Source organism: Pollicipes pollicipes, unplaced genomic scaffold (genome assembly GCF_011947565.3).
Source record: "Pollicipes pollicipes isolate AB1234 unplaced genomic scaffold, Ppol_2.1 Scaffold_7231;HRSCAF=8579_pilon_pilon_pilon, whole genome shotgun sequence".
In the NCBI taxonomy this organism is placed as follows: domain Eukaryota; kingdom Metazoa; phylum Arthropoda; class Thecostraca; order Pollicipedomorpha; family Pollicipedidae; genus Pollicipes; species Pollicipes pollicipes.
This window is the reverse complement of record NW_023597034.1, coordinates 39,278,022-39,296,448: the sequence shown is the minus strand read 5'-3', so window position 1 is coordinate 39,296,448 and position 18,427 is coordinate 39,278,022. Positions and strand designations below refer to the sequence as shown.

Here is an 18,427-nt window from a genome sequence, read left to right as displayed (position 1 = left end):
CGCCTACAGTCTTCAGTAGAGCCTTGCCTAGAGACGTGGAGCCGGCCGCGAAGTTGAAGAACAGCACCACAGCGAAGACGACCACGCTGAGGACTGTGAACGCCAGCTGGAGAGTGCCTCGGTGAGAGGACCCCATGACGACAACGGCGTCTGCTGCTGCTCACCGATCTGCTCACCGCGTCTGTCCTGCAGCTCGGAGGTCAGACATGACGTGACGGCGTCTGCCGCTGCTCACCCGTCTGCTCACATTGGTGAAAGAGACGCCAATACAGCGTAAACAGCGAATGATTAAATGTTGATCCGTGTACTAATAATTTGTTCATGCAAAAGCAGAGCGAAAAAATGGAGCCCAGTGATTTAGGTGATTTGCATGACCAAAAGTGAAGGGCACAAGCATGCATGAGAATACAATACACAAACAGGAAATATTAGAACAGTAATGACCTCGAACGACCTAGCCCTATCAGAACGGGGTGGAAATAGCCTCAGTAGCCGCCATCCCGTGAACACCAATCACCACCATGGTAAGCGTACTGAATTAAGCTGGCCTTATGTATTCACATGTGTTAGGCGAAGCGAACGCCTGGCGGATTGTGCAAAGAGCGAGACATAAATTTATTGGTTCGAAAGGGCCAGACCAGCCAAGGGGGACGAAATGCTACCATGATTGCAACTGTTCCATGCCACCGACCCACAGTCGCACCGAACCACGTGAGGTGTGGGTTGCCTCTGTTGCACCCTTGCCCAGCTGGTGAGCTGGTGGAACGGATGGCGGCGAAACCACGCCAAGCGGCCAGTTCCGCGTTGCTGCCAGATAAATACTAGGGTAGCACAGCAGCCCGAATCTGACTTTGGCAAGTACAGACTGGACGGGGTTCCCTCAGTCACTTAGCTTTATTGGGCGGCATTTAAGCAGTCTGCCCAGAATAATTTATTTGCCTGTCATGAATAGATTCCTCCTGCAGTGCATTTTCGAAACGCTATTAAAGCCAACTTCCCGTCTTCCGAGCTGCCGTGCTCGAATAACAGTCGAAAACAAAACGATTCTCCCCTTCTGTGATGCAACCCGCCGGAGGTTTCGTGGTGGGAGAATCCCATTTTTTTGGAAGTAAGTAACTTTTCGTGGTTCATTTTGGCATGGCCGACAACATAAGAAAAATGACACCCCGCACTACTATCGGGAGAGCGGAGGCAAAATTATCCGTTGAACTGGACAGAAGGACTTGGGTGGTTCGTTCACGGTACACGCAACAAAGTATGCCTATCGGGTAGTCTGGTCTGATTTGGTCTGGTCTGGTCTGGTCTGGTCACATTGGTCTGAGCCCAAAACCACCCATGCAAACAATTCGGAATAATTTTTTTCGCAGGAAATAGGAAGACAGACTTATTTATGGTTGGGACATAGTGTCTGGTGCGTTTCAGGACTGATATTTATATGACATTGAAATATGGAGAATCTTTATCACTAAACAACGTGTTTGGTGCGTCATGCGCTTTTGATGAACATCTGCCATGGACATTGTCAAGCTGCAGCAGTGAGGCGTCTGACATGGAAAACCCAGCGGCTTGCTAGTTCTGCGCAAAAGAATGGCCAAGCGACAACGTACTCATCCGAAGACTTAGCCATCTCCCAAGACGACCATCCATCTTTCACTTCGCATTTTACAGTCACGCAATTTTCGGACAGACCCACCCGCCGGAAACGCCATCTGCTGCGTGAGGAGCAGGCTCACCTCGCCGTCCGTGTCTGTCCCCAGACAGCGTCGCTGGCGCACCACCTGAGGCTGCTCTGCCGCCTGTCTCACGTCGTCCGGGCGTCACCAGCCTGTACAGCCCACCGTGGCGGGGCGCGCGCTCCAACTGCCGCTCAGGCTGGGCCGAGCTGCCGCGGAACCGGCGCGTGCGGCACGCGCAGGGGCGGCGCCAGCGTGGCGACATTGGCAGGAGTAAGGTGGCATCCGACCACAGGCGCGCGCGCCCTGTCTCCCACGGCCGGTGGGGGTGTGATGCAGGTGAACCAATCATCTTGCAGCGGCACCTTTCACAGTTTGGTCACGGGTAGCCATTCACATTGCTAAAAGCGCTGAGTATTTCCTAATATGTTTGAATATTAAGATTATTATCAAAACGCCACCCGTCGATATCGCACAGTTGATATTTTGGAGTCATTTCAAATTGAAATGGGGGTTTGGTTGAAGTCTAAGGGGAGTTTGATACGATTCGCAATTCACGTTTTGCCAATGCTCACTGCTGTAACGTTTCCGATGGCGCTGAGTGCAGCTGGATATGTTAACCATATGCGCATATAATCCGCATGATTGTCATCGATTTGCGATCCTATATTTGGTGCCCTGCTGTGCAAGAAATGGATCACAATATACCGGCTTCACAATAGCACTGGCGCTGCTACTGCTTAATTTGTTCAACGCACGAATGCCATAAGTGGCAACCCTGTGCCTTGTGGGCTTAAACACTGGAATTCCTACCAACACAGGGCACTCGTCAATCTTGGCACCGAGTCATCAGCGCGCATGTGCACACCAGCGGTCGTATACGTGTGTGTGCGGGCGTGCTCGCTCGTATACGAGCATGTGTACATGTGCAAAAATTGCAGGCTCTTACAATCCTCTTTTTGACCTGCACACGGGCCGACAAACAGAAGCCGACTGACGGACAGACGGAGAGACATATATATATATATATATATATATATATATATATATATATATATATATATATATATATAATTCAGGCAAACATTTTCTTTAGTAGATTTTATGACAGCTGCGGTTGAACAAAAAGCCGGTACAAAAGCGCTGTGCGCCAGTCTATAAAGATCTCATTTTGCAGTTCTAGGCCTAAACATGGTTTAAATAAAGACCATTTGCTTCCAAACTGAGAAACAAAAATGCGTTGAAATGTTGGTATGACATCAAGGTCTAAGAAATACACATAATTCTCTTTTAAGGCACCCAGGATTCGACTGACAGACATCCCTCTCAGTGAATGCTCTTAAATTAGGCTTGGACCTGATCCCAGGCTACCATGGTACGGACAGACGAATTTATTTATCACGCAATATCGATCAGTATAGGCTTCAAAACGATAGGTCGCACAGGCTCGGAGCATGGCGTTGTCCACATACTGACTTTTATGGCTTCGGCAGTTTTTGGTTATCTATGATCTGACCTAAGGCCATCATCTTCTGGAATTATCGGTTATCAACCATGGTGCATCGATTGGTTAATGCACCATGATTGGCTCCGTACCGATCAGTCCTAATGGCTTGGAGCATGAGGTTGTCCACAGCCAATTTGGGTGTTTTGGGCATTTTGTCGAATTTTGACACAACCCAAGCCCATCATCTTTTCAGCAGGATAGACCACCGACTAAGGCGCATCGATTGGGGAGGGTTTTGTGACGGTCGTTATTATGAATTCGGAACATGAGGTTATCTACAAACTAATGCCTCCGGATTTGAGGCATATTCGGTGATATTTGACCTGACCAAGGGTCATGAACCATGCTGTCATGAAAAGGATAAGTTATTGGCAAAACGCATCGAATGGTGAAGGTTTGGTGTCAACCAGAGCCGTAGGCTTGGAGGATGGGGCTATCAACAGCTTTTTCGGGAGGGACTAAACGACCGATCAGACCTTCACCATTCGACACCATTAAGCCGATAACCTATTCTCTCCAGAAGATGGTAACCGTGGGTCAGGCTCAAGGTCACTAAAAATACAGTATACCGGAACATAGGTTTGCAGACAACTCCGTGCTCAGCTGACACCAACAATCATGAAACCAACCACCAATCGATGCGCCATAGTTCATGTTTTATCCATATCAGAACATGATGACTTTGACTTAAATCAAAAGGTCACCAAAACACCAAAACAACAACCCAAATTGGTTGCAGACAGCCTTATGCTCCGAGCCTATGCGACCGATCGCCATGAAAACTGCACCGATAGATGCGGTATTGTCGATATTCCATCCTATGCAGAACATGGTGACCTCGCCCCAGGTCAAAGATAACAGCAAACGCCTAAGTCCACCGGCATTGGCTGCAGACAGCCTCATGCTCCAAGCCCATCGCACCGATCAGCATGAAATCTTCACTATTCTCTGCACCATACCCGATACCTTTTACTTTTTAGAGCATGTTAACCTTGAGTCAGGTCAAAGATCGCAAAAAAACGGTCAAAACCACATGAAATTAGTTTGCAGACATCCGCATGCTGCAAGTCTATTGGACCGATCAGCACTTAACCCTCACCGTAGTCGATATACTATCCTTCCCAAATCATGATGACCTGGTATCGGGTCAAAGGCCACAAAACGGTCCAAACCAGCTGAAATTAGTTTGCAGGCACCCCATGCGGCAAGCTTTTATGACTGATCGGCACCAAACATTTACCGATCGATGCACCATGGTGGATAACCTATCATTTCCAGAACATGGTGACCTTGGGTTAAGTCAAATGTGACCAAAAACTCCCAAAACCACCTCAAATTAGTTTGCAAACAACCCCATACTACGAGCCTGCGGAACCGGTCGGCAACAAAATTTCACCGATTGATGTGCCATATCATCTCTCCAGAGCATGGTGACATTGAGCTAAATCAAAGGTCACAAAAATGTAAGGCTTAAGACAAAAAGCGAAGGTCACCGAAAAAGTGGTTAGACAAAAAAAAACAGAAAACAAAGGCCACTGAAAAATTTGTGCCCGAGACAAGGTCACCATGTTTGGGAAACGATAAGATATGGCGACTATGGCGCATCGATTGGTAAAGGTTTCATGCTGATCGGTTCTATAGGCTCGGAGCATGGGGTTATCGGCAGCAAACTTTGATTTTTCGGCGTTTAGATGACCTTTGATTAAACTCAAGGTCACCATGTTCTGCTAAAAATAAGGCCTCACCCACGGTCACCATTTTCTAGACATGACAGATTATCGACAAGGTGGCATCGAATGACGAAGGTTTGATGCCAATTGGTGTCAACAGCTTGAAGCATTGGACTGTCAACAGGTTTGTTCAACCGTTTAGCCCCTCCCGTTTTTCAGTCTTTTAGTTCTTCCTTCTCAAGGTCATCTCTCAGCTGTTGGAAATGGAAGAAGAAGCGCCGCCACCTTTGTTTATGTTATTGACGGAAGGAAGTGTGTCGGTGGCGTGTTGACTGCAGCGAATAGGTCCACGACAGATTAGAATGTGTCTCACATCAGGCGATAAGGATAAGAAATACCACTCACAGGAATCGCGATAAAGACTGAAACTGTTGTCAAGACTCCTGCTAATGATTTAAGCTGGTCGGTTTTCTGTTTTGGAAAAGGTGTGTGAGTGTGTGTGTGCGAACGGCTGGTGTGACGGATCCAGTTGCTGTAGATATCACGTGCACATAACGGCATGTGCTTATGCACAGCTGAGGTCTAAGCCTGTGTGGTGATTATGAGATAAATCTGGCGATTTCTAACAACTTTCATCGGATTCTTTGTCAGATCAGCCTTTGACAGCTCTTTGACAGACTGAGCCTGATATTTTCAGTATTTTGTAGCATATCAGTGGTCTGGTTCAGTTGTTGTGTATTAACTTCATGTGTTGTGTAACTTTTGTGGTGAGCTTACCATTTATCATGTGCACATCTTTATTTCAGAGATAGGGTTTGTTAAGCTTAATCTTTTGGCCATTGTCTGACTTCTCCTATGATGAACATTTCTCAGTGGTGGAGTATCCTAGTTTTAGATGTGTTTTGCATGCCTATTGCAGAGTTCTACAGCTTAAATATTACAGAATTATATTAGGGCCATATTGGATAGATTATCACTTGTTTGTAGTACTGGTAAAAATGTATTTGGTAAGCCACTGTGACACTTCATGGTGAGATGATATGTCCTTTTGGTATTTTGCCCCTTTTTATATTAAAATGACATCTTCCACTACAAACTTCCCAGACTGGGCATATACATTTTTAAGACTACTTTATTGCTCCTCTATTGTATTTTATGCTAACACTGTCATGACCACAAACAAATCATAAACTTATGGCCATGAACTGGGTTTGCCTGGGCTGCAGGTACCTAAAACAGTTGAGCAAGATTCTGGATGTTTCTGTGGGCCATGTCTCAATCTCTTCTGAACTGCTGATGCAAAAACAGCACCATAACCTGACTGGACCATTGTATCACCACTGCCCATCACATCAGGCCTCCCTTCTATCGGCAGAGAGGTGTTCCGCTGTGGCTGTCAGTTCAGCTGCCATAATGGCTGATGCTGTGGCCATTTTTCTGCTGGTGGTGCTGGTGCAGGCCATGCAGCCATCTGCTGCTGAGATCTTGGTGGTGCACGGCCAGTCTGATGTGGAGTACCAGATTGATGACGTTCAGTCCAACTTCGGAGCTCCGCTGCCGATCCCGGTGTGGCGGTAAGGTGACGTCATTGGCTTGTGCCTGTGCTGCTGGTGTTGTGGGCCCCACCTGGGCCTGTTGAATGTCTTAGGTGTAGTTTTGCAGCCAGCTTGTTTTGTGCGAATTACTGGAATGTGTCAGGCATTATATGTCACCATAGGATTAAAGGTGTATTACCACCAGGGGGAGTCACATGTTTGTATGTGATTGTGCACCATTTTGGTATTTTTAGGTGTAATCAACTAGTCAGGAAGAGCACTTATCATTCGCCAGCAGAAATAGGGCAATGGCTCAAGGACAGAGGCAGAATGTAGCATGCCGGAAATACTGTCCTTGGTATCTCAGTAAATACTGGGCTATGATTAGCAACGCCCATGAAAACAAGGAGGAGTCATCATCGCCATGTGCAATGACACATAGCTGAACACATATAGCTGTTCATTGACTCATTGCCGGCCATTCCATTTCCTCGATCTGTCACGATCCGGCGGCCCCCGGTAGCGCAAGGCTGGCACGAATTCTCCGTGATCGCACGAAGCCCGGGAGTTTGATCACGTGTTTGGTACCAAGTGTGCATCTGTCCCGGCAGGGTTTCCTGATCTTGGGCCAGCCTGTCAACGGCTGCGCGCCACTGGAGCCGCCGCCGTCCAACGCTACCGACCAGTGGTTTGTGCTGCTACGCGCCTACAACTGCAGCGACGACACCAAGGTCTTGAACGCCCAGAAGGCCGGCTACATGGCGGCCATCGTGCACAACGTCGGCAGCGACGAGATCAGTACGTAGGGCGGGGGGACGACGGGGCTCATCGGGCTCCGCAGGACCAGCTCCGACCACAGGGTCGGGACCACGTGGGCTAGTGCCCGGGGTAGCCGTACTCCTGACGGTCACATCAGGATGGCGAGCGTGCGCTGGCCTTCTGCTATGTGCACCTCGTGCGTGTAGCGGTGTTGTGATATCGGCTGTGTTCGATCCGGATTGGACGCCGGCAGCTTGGCTGTGCCGCCGCGGACCGTCGTTGCCTGGCGTTCCTCGGTACGCTGCGGAGGTGTTGACCGGCTGATAAGCAAGCTCCTCAAGCAAGTTCAAGCTCCCCAGACCAGCCGGCCTCTCAGTGTGGCCCCTCTGACCGACCGGCCCCTCGGTGTGGCCCCTCTGATCGGCCGGCCTCTCGATGTGGCCCCTCTGACCGACTGGCCCGTCGGTGTGGCCTCTGACCGACTGGCCCCGTCGGTGTGGCCCCTCTGACCGACTGGCCTGTCGGTGTGGCCCCTCTGACCGACTGGCCCATCGATGTGGCCCCTCTGACCGGCCGGCCCCTGGGCGTCACCCTCTGACCTGGTGCTGGGCTGTCTGTTTCAGTGCCGATGAACGGCACCAAGCCCGTCGACATCCCGTCTTTCTTTGTTGGCGAGACGGATGGCATCATGATGCGCGTCAACTTCCTCTACGGCTCCGGGTGAGTCCACGGCGTGGGGCCGAGTTGCCGCACACGTATGAAAAGGCCGCGAAACATGGATATAGTATTTAATATAGTTAATGTAGTATAATATGTAGTGTAGTAGACTCTTTGCTGCCTTGCAGCACTTTTGCGTTAGTGCTTAGGTGGGATTTTCATTGGCATTTGAGTTAAATGTTTATGTGTGACTGGCGTTTCATCCGGAGGGTCAGATTTACCAGCTTTGAGCACTGCAATGGTTTATTTAGTTGCTGCCTTTGACAGTCCGCTTTTAATGCGGGTATTTTTTATGCTCGGATATTCTGTGGTAGCATGGAGAGCAAGAAATCGCAGAGTTCTACCCACTGACATGCAGAATATAACGCCCCTTGGCTGCGGGCCACAAATTTATAAGCAAGCGAACAAAACATGAAGACATGTGACACAATGCAAGCCGCGTGTAAATTTGCATTGAATTGAGCGTGATCTTCAGATACCATCTCATTCTTCCCAACGAGATACCACTGGACTTCCTGGCGTTCCTCATTCCGAGTATGCTGCTGGTATGCGGCTGCATCCTCATCTTGGTCGCCATCATGGTCAGTGTCTTCCGGGCGGCGGTGCGGGGCGTGCGCCCTCGGGTCCGACCGCCTCCCGCCTGCTCGCGGCCGGACCGGGTCTGGCCCTCCCAGGCGTGCCACGCTCTCTGCTCGTGCCCTGGCCGATCCGTGTCACACATCGGCGCACGGGGTCAGGCGGCAGCTCGAGCTCAGGCCGCCCGTGTGCCGCTGTTCAGACTTTCTGCCGTTCAGTCGGAGTGGCATCGCCTCTGCCGCCGCCTGTCCCGCGGCCTGCCCGTCGACTGTGCAGTCGCACCCTCTCGTCTGCCGTGCCGTGCCGTGCCGTGCCGTGCCGTGCCGTGCCGTGCCGTGCCGTGACGTCCTCTCGCCTCCGCGCCGCCAGATGTACCGCTGCTGCTGCCAGTACGTGCACTCCGTGCGCCGTCGCCTGCCCCAGCGCGTGCTTAACAAGATTCCGACCAAGCAGTTTGACGCGTCCAAGGACGAGGAAGACACGTGTGCCATCTGCCTGGACGACTACGCCGACGCCGACACGCTGCGCGTGCTGCCCTGCTCTCACAGTACGTGCAGACGCCGCCCCGGCGGCCGGCGCGCCGGCGCCGCGCCTGGTCCGACCTGAGACCGGGCCGCCGCCGCCGCTGCTCAAACGGTTGGGGTGTTGCAGTCGCGTAGAGGCCGTGATCGTGTGGCAACAGCACTGAACGACGGCTGACTTATGGCACCCGTCGGGGTGATTAACGACGTCGGGAATGGCTTTCGTGGAACGCGGCGCGCGGCCGGATCCGGCCGTCGATGGGGCTGCGGTGCGGCTAAACTGGAGCGGCGCCCGTCCCTCCCGTCCCACGCTGGCGGGCCTCCGCTGACCGCCGGCCCGCCCCGGCAGTGTTCCACGCGGCCTGCGTGGATCCGTGGCTGACGCGCACCAGGCGCGTGTGCCCGGTCTGTAAGCGGCGCCTCTTCTCGGCCACGCTGGCGTACCCGGCCTCGGACAGCGAGGAGGAGTCGCTGCTGGCGCCGCAGCGACCGGAGGCCACGCTCGGCGACCGGCCGCACATCCGCACCACCTACGGATCCACGCTCACCGTCAGTGCGGCGGGGGGGGGGGGGGGGGCAGGGCTGTTCGGCAACGGCCCCGCCAGGGGACGGCCGTAGAACGATGTTGCGTGTGTCATGTCGCCGTCGAACGTAGCTCACATTTGCTGGACAATATCGACGTTCGCATCTTTGTGCGTTCGGGACAGGTTTGTGGCTGGCCTAGACAAGTGGCTGTGGCGCTGGCCGCTGTTTGTGAGGCGTTGATGCCTCGTCGGTGAACAGAAGGACTGAGTATGCTTCGGTGCCCGACGCGCCAGCGTACCCCAGTTCTCACCTGCGGTGCGGTGGCTGGCAGGGTCGCGGTGGCAGGCCCGCCCCCGCCCTGGTCCGTGACGTCAGCGAGAGGCCACAGCCACCGCGCACACACAGGGTAAGATCCTGCGCGGTCGGCAAAGCATCAAGTGCTGATCAGGCCCTTGCTTGGGCCCCGCAGGCTGGGATAGTCAGGTCCGGGTGTCGCTGAAGCATCTGCGCGCGTGTGGTGCGGCGGACGCAGGGCCCGGACCGGCGCCGCTTTCGTCTGCCATCACCCGGCCTGTCAGTGCAGCGGCCAGTTTATTGGCGTCCGGGGACGGTGTGCCTGCCTTGTAACGGCCGCCGTGCGGCCAGCCTTCTCCCTGTTGTCGGCTGGTGCCGGCAGCCTGTGTCGGGACCGACCTGGGGTGTGTTGTCTGCTGTCTGTTGTGCTCCTGTCCCGCGGGCCGGCCCCGGCGGGTCGCTGGCCCCACGCTGCCTCTCAGAGCGTCCGCCGCCCCGTGTCGTGTTGTAGGCGCGCCGCGGCCGGCGCCGCCCGCTGGCGCGACCCGGCACCTGGTCGCTGCCGACCGGCCGGGCCTCCTCGGCCGACAGCGCGCCGCTGCTGCAGAACGAGTGTCCGCCGGACACCGCGGTGAGTCTCCGTCCAATGACCGGCCGCGGGGGGAGGGGGGGGGGGGGGGGCGCCTCGCCCGCCGCCCTGTACAGTACGCGGGGTTCGCGGCTGCTCTCCCGACACGGCCTTGCCGTGGGATGGATGGAGAGCGGACTGGACGTTCAGATGCGGTGTGGGTCCGGTGAGCCGCTCGCACGTCATGCACTCGTGGTTGTGTGACAGTGTTGGTGCCAGGCAGGATCGTGGGGTTAGCCTCTTCAGCATGTACTGACGCCCAGTGTTGTGGTGACGCCCGTCTGAGGCTCCGGCCACGTCCGGTCCGCCGCCGCTCGGTGGGTGACACCCCCTTGAGGGCCGCGGTCGGACCGCGCGCGGCGGCTGCTGTTCTGATGACGCCCGCCTGACGCGTTCGGCCGGACGCTTCTACACCGGGGGATGGACAGGCGCCTCGGATGTGGGCGGTGGCCGGATGACGCCGCGCCGGCTGGGCCTGCTCTGACGCGTGCCGTGGTGTTCCGCAGCCGCCCGTCGCCGTGGACGCCGAGGTGACCGTCCATGACGTGCAGCAGCCGCCGGCGCGCGGCGGCGCCCGGCCCAAGCGGCGACTCCAGGTGCCCCCGGCACCGACAGGTACGGCCGGTCGGCGCTCAGGCGGCGCCGGCTCTCGGGGCTCGCGCCCGTGGTGCGGATGGGTGCTGAGACTGCGGCCGGCCCGCGGCCACGTCGGTCCTGTCGACGCCTCGCCGACCGGGTGCGCTCGGTGCGGCCCGCAGTCGCCGCGGACACCCGGAGCGCGCCACCCCTGTGTGACCGACTGTTCAGCGGGCGCCGTCCCGAGACTGTCCGTGCACAGGTACGACCCCGGTCAGTAGTGACCGCGGCGGTCAGCGTCGTCGGGCGAGCTGGAGCTTGTCCGGCTCGGAGCGACGCTGACGTCCCGCACGTCGGTGTTGCAGGGAGCAGCGATGGGGACGAGGCGGCGGCGACCCCGACCGCCGCGCCGGCCGACCCGCCCGCCGGGTCCAGCCCAAGATGGGACCAGGTCGCCGCCGCTGACGCCGTCCCCAGCGCTGGGACGGTCGCCAGCGCTGACTCGGTCGACATCGCTGACGCTGTCATTAGCACTGAGCCAGACACCACCGCTGGCCCGATCGGCACCGCTGACGTCACCTGCGCTGACGTCACGAACGCTGACGTCACCTGTGCTGTCGTCACCAGCGCTGACTCGGCTACTCCGTCTGACCGGGTCGTCGCCGCTGACCAGGTCACTCCGTCTGACCCGGTCACGGTCTGTGACCCGGTCGCCGCCGCTAGTCCCGTCACTGTCGCTGTGAACGCCGCCTCCGAAGCCAGCGCGGATCAGGAGTCCACCGCCGGGCCGGGTGCCCATCTGGTGTAACGCCCGGCGGAGATAGCCACCACGGGGCCAACTCTGGGCATGAACTGGGGGACTGAGGCTCCTCCACCCGACTGCGCGTGGCGCCTTGGGACGGTGCGGCGGCTGAACATGAGAGTGGTGCTTCCAGTCTGCGGTGAGGAGAGAGCGGTCCGTGGTCTGCGACTGGACGCCTCTGGGAGTGCGGACGGGAGTGGGGGCGGGGGCCCTGGCGCTCCCGCAGTGGAGCGGGTGGCCACGGAGTGGCGGCGCAGCGCGGAAACTGTACAAAGCGGGAGTGTCCTTGCGACGCTCTGGGACGGGTAGCGGGCAGGTGTCACGAAGCCAGGCTGGCGGGGTGCCGCGGAGGAGATGCAAGACTGTGAATAGCCGTGCGACGCTGTTATGTCGGTGATGTAAGCTAAGTGGTTTGTCGATGGACAGCACGTCTGGGCCTGGTTTCATAAGGCGGAGCAAGAACCCACGCTCTTTTTCTCCACGCCGTGGGAGGGGCGTACCTCACAAACGGCGTTTATTAGTAGCTCGTCCTGAGCACACATGACTTTAACGCGCAAGTACGAAGTGTATAGTTCCAACCGTAAATGTTCGCGGTACAATCCAAACAGCGGGGCTCACAACTTCACCTCATGACCCAAGGACCAGGTGTTTGGATGGCTCAGGGTCCCTCGATGTAGGTGTTTGAACGGCACTGGACGGGGGCAACTTCAGCACTGCCGCGCGGTTCATTCGGAGCCATTGCCTTTAGTCTGGAGATGTCCCACGGCCTGTCTGCTGTCGTATCCGGGCAGGACGGGATGTAACGTCATCCCACGGCCTGCCTGCTGTCGTATCCGTGGCAGGGCAGGGGTATAACGTCTTCCCACGGCCTGCTTGCTGCCGTATCCGTGGCAGGGCAGGAATATAACGTCTTCCCACGGCCCGCCTGCTGTCGTGTCTGTGGCAGGGCAGGGGTATAGCGTCTTCCCACGGCCTGTCTGCTGTCGTATCCGGGGCAGGCCAGGGATATAGGGTCTTCCCACATCTTGTCTGCTGTCGTATCCGTAGCAGTGCAGGGATATAGCGTCTTCCCACGGCCTATCTGCTGCTGTTGCCTTCCCACGGCCCGGGATGTGACGTCTTCCCACGGCCTGCCTGATGTCGTACCCGGGGCAGGCCAGGGATGTAACCCCGCTGGGCGGCTGCTCTCTCGTGGCCCGAATTGCGGCCCCCGGGGGCCACTGAGGCACAGAATATCTGACGCACTGGGGCATTGTAACTTGTGATTAACCGATGCCTGCCATGCGCGTTTTGTGTAAGTGCTACTATTCTTATTCTCAGGACCACAGCATGTCAGATGCGTTGCCATCCATGTCATTGCTCCAATGCCATAACGTGTGGTAGCTAGCGCGCGTTCGAGGAAAGGCGGGCCCTGCTGTAAGCCTTTTGGAGAGCTTCAGTGCTGGGCGACTCCTTTTGTGTCTGCATCGCGAGCCAGTGGAGTGCAGTCGCCCGACAGAGGGAGGAGGTCCGCCCGATCGTATTCGGCGTGCTGGCGACCGAAGCCCCCCCCCCCCAGCACGTCGGAAGCGTGCAGGGTGCGAAAGGTGTGTTGTTGAAGTGTTGGGAGCACATGCTGCTACTCGGTTAATGACGCTTGATCCTGAAAACCGAACTTTGTTTTGTTTGCTATGTGTAGGTTTTTGGATATTGAACACTGCACAATTAACTGTTTTATCACTTGATACCTCCAGCCAGCAGAGATTGGCGATTTAATTGCGTAATTTCCTTAAAGGCATCTAACAGCTAAAATGCGCTGCCTTTTCGGGCCTTTTTTTTTCTTCCGCCGCCTTCTGTATCTTAGCTGTCCGACACTGGCTTTACTTGAAACGGATCGCTGACGAGTAGTTTCGACCCTCGTTGTCGTGCCAATGAGGTGAAAAGAAATCAAGCGGCTTCGAATTTATCACTAAAGCTAACCCCAGCATATTACGGCGTTTAACCAGGGTGCATAGAACAATGTAACTGCCCTTTGTGATACTTTTTTGACGGTAAAACATCGTGGAATGTAGACAGGGGCAAGGGCCGTCCCTGTGCTCTAGCTTGCGTACTGTGTCCCTTCTTCTGCTGGCAGGTGGTGGAGGGACGCCGAGGGGCCAACGTTGCCTTTTTTGTACAACTCACCTGTACATGTTATGTGCCGTTATTTCAGTAATGCGAGGCAATGTTATCAGTGGTCGACCGGGCAGGTCGACCATTTGGAAAGCGTCCATAAACTGTAAAGTTGTGATGATTAGCCCAATACACACTTTGTTTTTCATCCTCTCTTTTTGAAAGTATATAAGGCTGTTGGTCCGGTAGCGTATGTGGGTAAAACGTTGGAACGTAGGAAGGACTTCGTCCCAGCCGGTTCTCCGCGCGGAACGTCCTGCGTCTGACGTCTGATGCTCTGTGGCTTACAGACGTAGCATTGTAACGTTGCCCAATCATCGGAAAAGAGCACACTTACATATGAGCATAACCAAAATCGCGGGAAAAGAGGAGAAGGGAAGAAGCTCTCTCTCACAATGTATGCCGACGCGCTGCCCGCGAGGCGAACGGCAAGCATGTCGACGTGTGGTGGATAATGGCACGGGATGTGAGGGAGCTAGTGACGGGCGCAATGGTGCGCGATTTGAGAGGCATGAGAAAAGAAGAGGAGGGGTTCACAAATAGATGCTCGATCCGTGAAAGCCATAGATCCCGGACTCATAGATCCGTGATGCGAGGATATCTATTCCGGGCACAAATCTGTTGCGGATGTCTGATCAGTTTTTACGTATCCTGGAACGTTTCTGCAAATGCTGCTTGCGAGCCAGTTGACATCACGCAGCTTCGCATCGTGAGAACGCGCATAGATTCGTATCATGATAACGCGCACGGATTCGCATCATCATGATAACGCGCACAGCTCGCATCGTCATGATAAAGCGCGCGTCCTCGCATCATCATGATAACGCGCACGGCTCTGCATCATCATGATAACGCACACGGCTCTGCATCATCATGATAAAGCGCACGTCCTCGCATCATCATGATAACGCACACGGCTCTGCATCATCATGATAACGCGCACGGCTCTGCATCATCATGATAACGCACACGGCTTTGCATCATCGTGATAACGCTCACGGCTTCGCATCATCATGCTAACGTTCACAGCTTCATGTCATCATGATAACGTTTACAGCTTCGTATCACGATATCACTGACGCCTACGCCTGAAGAACCATGAACGCCTGAACCATGAACCTGAAGAACCATGAACGCCATGTGCGCCTGAAGAACCATGCTTATGAAGGCAAACCGCAACAGTCGCTGAGGCCCTACCAGCAGAAGAATGTAAAGTTCGAGCGATATCATCGATCTGTCGAACTTTGTAAATAATTGGCCCAGGGCGCTCAGGTCTGTCTGAGCCGTTATGATCAAAATCTTGAGGGTAAGGATAATGAAGCCTCCTTGAAGTGAGCACGAGAGGTCTTGTCGCGATTTTGTTATGTCAGCTTACCATGAAGGGCATTGCAGACGATGGGTAAAAATCCCATTTATGCCTTATTGGCTCCGTCACTTGCACATCCAGCTACTACTGCTTTGGAAGAAATAAAATGAACAGGAGATTTGATTTTTACATTTATGTTTTTTTACATTTTGGTTTTTGAACATTTTTTTTATACGATACTGGGGTGGCGCCCAGACCTACAAGGGTGGAATGGTTCCCGGTTTCTCCACCACTGTATACGCCTATGAAATCATTCTATATTTTAGCGTCAAGCATTCACCTCGGTTATTAGCCCAATGCAATGACATTGCGAGTCATGCAGTCATTTTTCGTGACAATGCAAAGGAAATCTACATGTCAAAGTAACTTTGGTTCAAATTTGCTGACCATTGGTGGACAATTCGTGACTAAACCGGTAGTCTTAGCTGTATGAACATCACGACTGGACGCTGCAAGTAATTGGAATAGTCGGAGATAGCAACGCAATGGCACACCAAAACTTTCATGTGTTCCAGCCAAAAACGGTCACCACAGTGGTCTCCAGTGCGCTGGTGATGGCATAGGCGGATCCTGGGGGGGGGGGGGGGCCCGGGGCCATGGCCCCCCAAAACCTCTGAGAGTATGTTTTGGCCCTCAAAACATTCCCAGCATTTCATAAAAGTTTCGTCTACTTACCGTCTGTTTTAACTTTAACTGTTTTAACTGTTTTGTTTTAACTTCCGTTTAGGATTTAAAAGCATTTCGGTGTTTTTTTCGGTTTTGAATGGCGTCCCTACTAGGTACTCGCGAGAGGCACCATGCACTGGACCTCGGATCCCACACCAGCCAGCGACGAGCGGTTGCCCCCCCCCCAAAAAAAAAACTCCAGGCTAGATCCGCCCCTGGGTGATGAGCTCTGGTATCAAAAGAGAAAGCAACGTCGGCGGACCGGTCACTGCAGCAATAACGCAGAATTCTGGCCTGAGTTATCTCCAGATGCGGCATACATTGGGCCAGGCATGCGGTGACTCCCAGCTCAAGATGAACGTCAATAAAAATCTCAAATTTAGGCACTTAAGGATTCGCGAAATTTCTGGCACCGGACACAATATGAATTCTGAGCGCCCTGAATCGCTTTTGCCAAACGACGTCTCCTGGAGTCACGCAGTGCTCAAACGTGGATAAAGCAAATCACTGCGGCTTTTGCAATAAACTAAGTGCGGTCAGTTCATCATATGGAGTGCGGCATGTTAGCGGATGAGCTGAGTGTACTTGGCAGATTTCCAGCTAGGTCAGAATATACTTCCCACTGTATAAGGCATCGTAGGACGCTGAGAAATGTGATAGGAGCCATCATCATCAGGAAGGAATGCTCTGGTAATGCCATATCCCTTGAGGAGATAAAAGGGTGCAGCAAACGCAGTCTGCCACGCACTTCCTTTTACGCAGCAGAAAGAAGCACTAATGAACTTTTCCGGAGCTGGGGAAGACTGGCGGCCCGTCCCCGCCCGCCCACGCCGTCCGTGGGATCAGTGCCGATCTCCGTCGAATGTGAGCAGATCCATCAGCTTTGTAACTAAAGCACGAGTCTCTTTTAGGACATTGATGACGTCAAGGCACAATTTGTTCTCAATCGTTCCGTTCAGTAAACCATCAGCCGGGGGTGATGCAGCACGGCAGACGACATTGGACATGCGGGGATCCATTAGCCTTTTACCTGATCCGACAACATCCTTTGATGGCGGGACTCGGGACCTATATCCAGGGGTTATTCAAGTGATTTCGGGGCCGTAAATTGGGCATTTACATTTGCAATCTGCCTAGCTTAGGCCCAGACCGTAACATTTTCCAGTGACTTCGACCATTAAAACTCGCATTTGGATCCTTATGGCATGCTGAAGTTCATGGTTGACGTATGTGTTGCAGCATCAATGCGTCACAAGGTTGAACTGTTGTGATTTCTATAACGGTAATTAATGCAGGGAGACTAATCATGTTCCCTGCGCTGACAGGGTACACCGCTGTGAGTAATCAATCAACTTGTGTGAAGATGTTTCAGTGAGGTTTGAGTTCATGCCATCGAAGTTTCCCGGGACAACCTACGCCAAAGCCATGCGATCCGAACCCTGGCGACGGATCTAAAGCGTTTGGAGGCTCATAGATGGGCCACCGAACACTTCACCCAAAGTGCTACATGTCGCAAGGAAGGAGATCTTTTTAAGCCCAACACTAAACGAACGCTAAAAAACTCACACAAAAACAACACACGCACGTGACTTCTGGTCTTCGAGCTCTAAGCTGGACTAAGTAAGTCATGTAAGCAGACTGTTATTGGCCAGGGCCCATGATTAGCGCCTCCCAAGTCTTCACTGCCGAACAAACAGCCCATCGACCGTCTTTTTATTATGGACGGCAGTATTGATGGGAGCGACTCATCCAGCGGCCAACCTGCCGGCTTCAAAGATTTTCGAACACTGACGTCGCGTCGCTGCCGGGAAGCTGCTCTGGCCTCATAACGTTCTGCCGGTGTCCCGCCGATCCTGATCCCTGATCCCCGATCCCTTGTCGTTCGCAATTTTGTGTTCAGGAAAGCGTGACCTATTAGCAGCAGTGCAGCGACTCTGCGGTGGCCACTGGCAGCGTGCAGCATTCGCTCTTGAACGAACCGTGTCTCGGTGTCCTGTGCCTCGGGGCGTGGCCAAATTGGCAGCGATATCGCTCAAGTCAACTGTAAGTCTGTAGTTCTACAACAACATATGAAAGAGTTTCAATTCAAATGCACCGAAGCTGTGTGGAAATTGTGCTAGCTTATCAAAAAACGCGATTTCTTCAAGTGATTTACCACGGGCCGTCTCGGACCACGAGGAAGCCGCGTGCTGCCAAGGCACGCTCGGTCGTCTTTGTATGGATCGGCTGACATCAGGGTGGTGCCCGCAGCGCAAGGCGGCGCCGCGTGGACGAGGTCTCGGAATGTAATCGTTGAAACCTGTTGACACTTCGGAACTAAGCAAGCTTCAGACAACCGGCATGTCCCTGGGGGTTCCAGCTGAATGTCTCCGAGATCCTTGACTGAGAGGCTCCTTTGAACGGGGAGAGAGGGACGCTCTGCGCACTGACATCGCTCAGCAGGCCTACTCGTCTCAAAGGA

General features: G+C 54.2%; 2 protein-coding genes across 2 annotated transcripts in view; one reads left to right on the top strand and one right to left on the bottom strand.

The window, feature by feature from the left end:
* The window catches only part of LOC119110704 (uncharacterized), a 12,952-nt gene extending 11,103 nt beyond the window's left edge, over positions 1-1,849 (bottom strand). Inside the window, exons 1-2 of the mRNA XM_037234606.1 lie at positions 1,734-1,849; positions 28-186 (exon numbers count right to left, since the gene is read on the bottom strand). Of these exons, the coding sequence (XP_037090501.1) occupies positions 28-136 (109 nt within the window). The 5' untranslated portion in view covers positions 137-186; positions 1,734-1,849. The remainder of the gene's footprint in view (positions 1-27; positions 187-1,733) is intronic.
* Positions 1,850-5,157: 3,308 nt separating this feature from the next.
* LOC119110102 (E3 ubiquitin-protein ligase RNF13) lies at positions 5,158-14,230 on the top strand. The gene is made up of 11 exons (XM_037233840.1): positions 5,158-5,335; positions 6,226-6,429; positions 6,997-7,183; positions 7,768-7,864; positions 8,337-8,442; positions 8,807-8,984; positions 9,308-9,507; positions 9,815-9,889; positions 10,912-11,020; positions 11,347-11,372; positions 14,225-14,230. The coding sequence occupies exons 2-11, from the start codon at positions 6,271-6,273 to the stop codon at positions 14,228-14,230; spliced, it is 1,143 nt and encodes a 380-aa protein (XP_037089735.1). The 5' UTR covers positions 5,158-5,335; positions 6,226-6,270.
* The last annotated feature ends 4,197 nt before the right edge of the window (positions 14,231-18,427 follow it).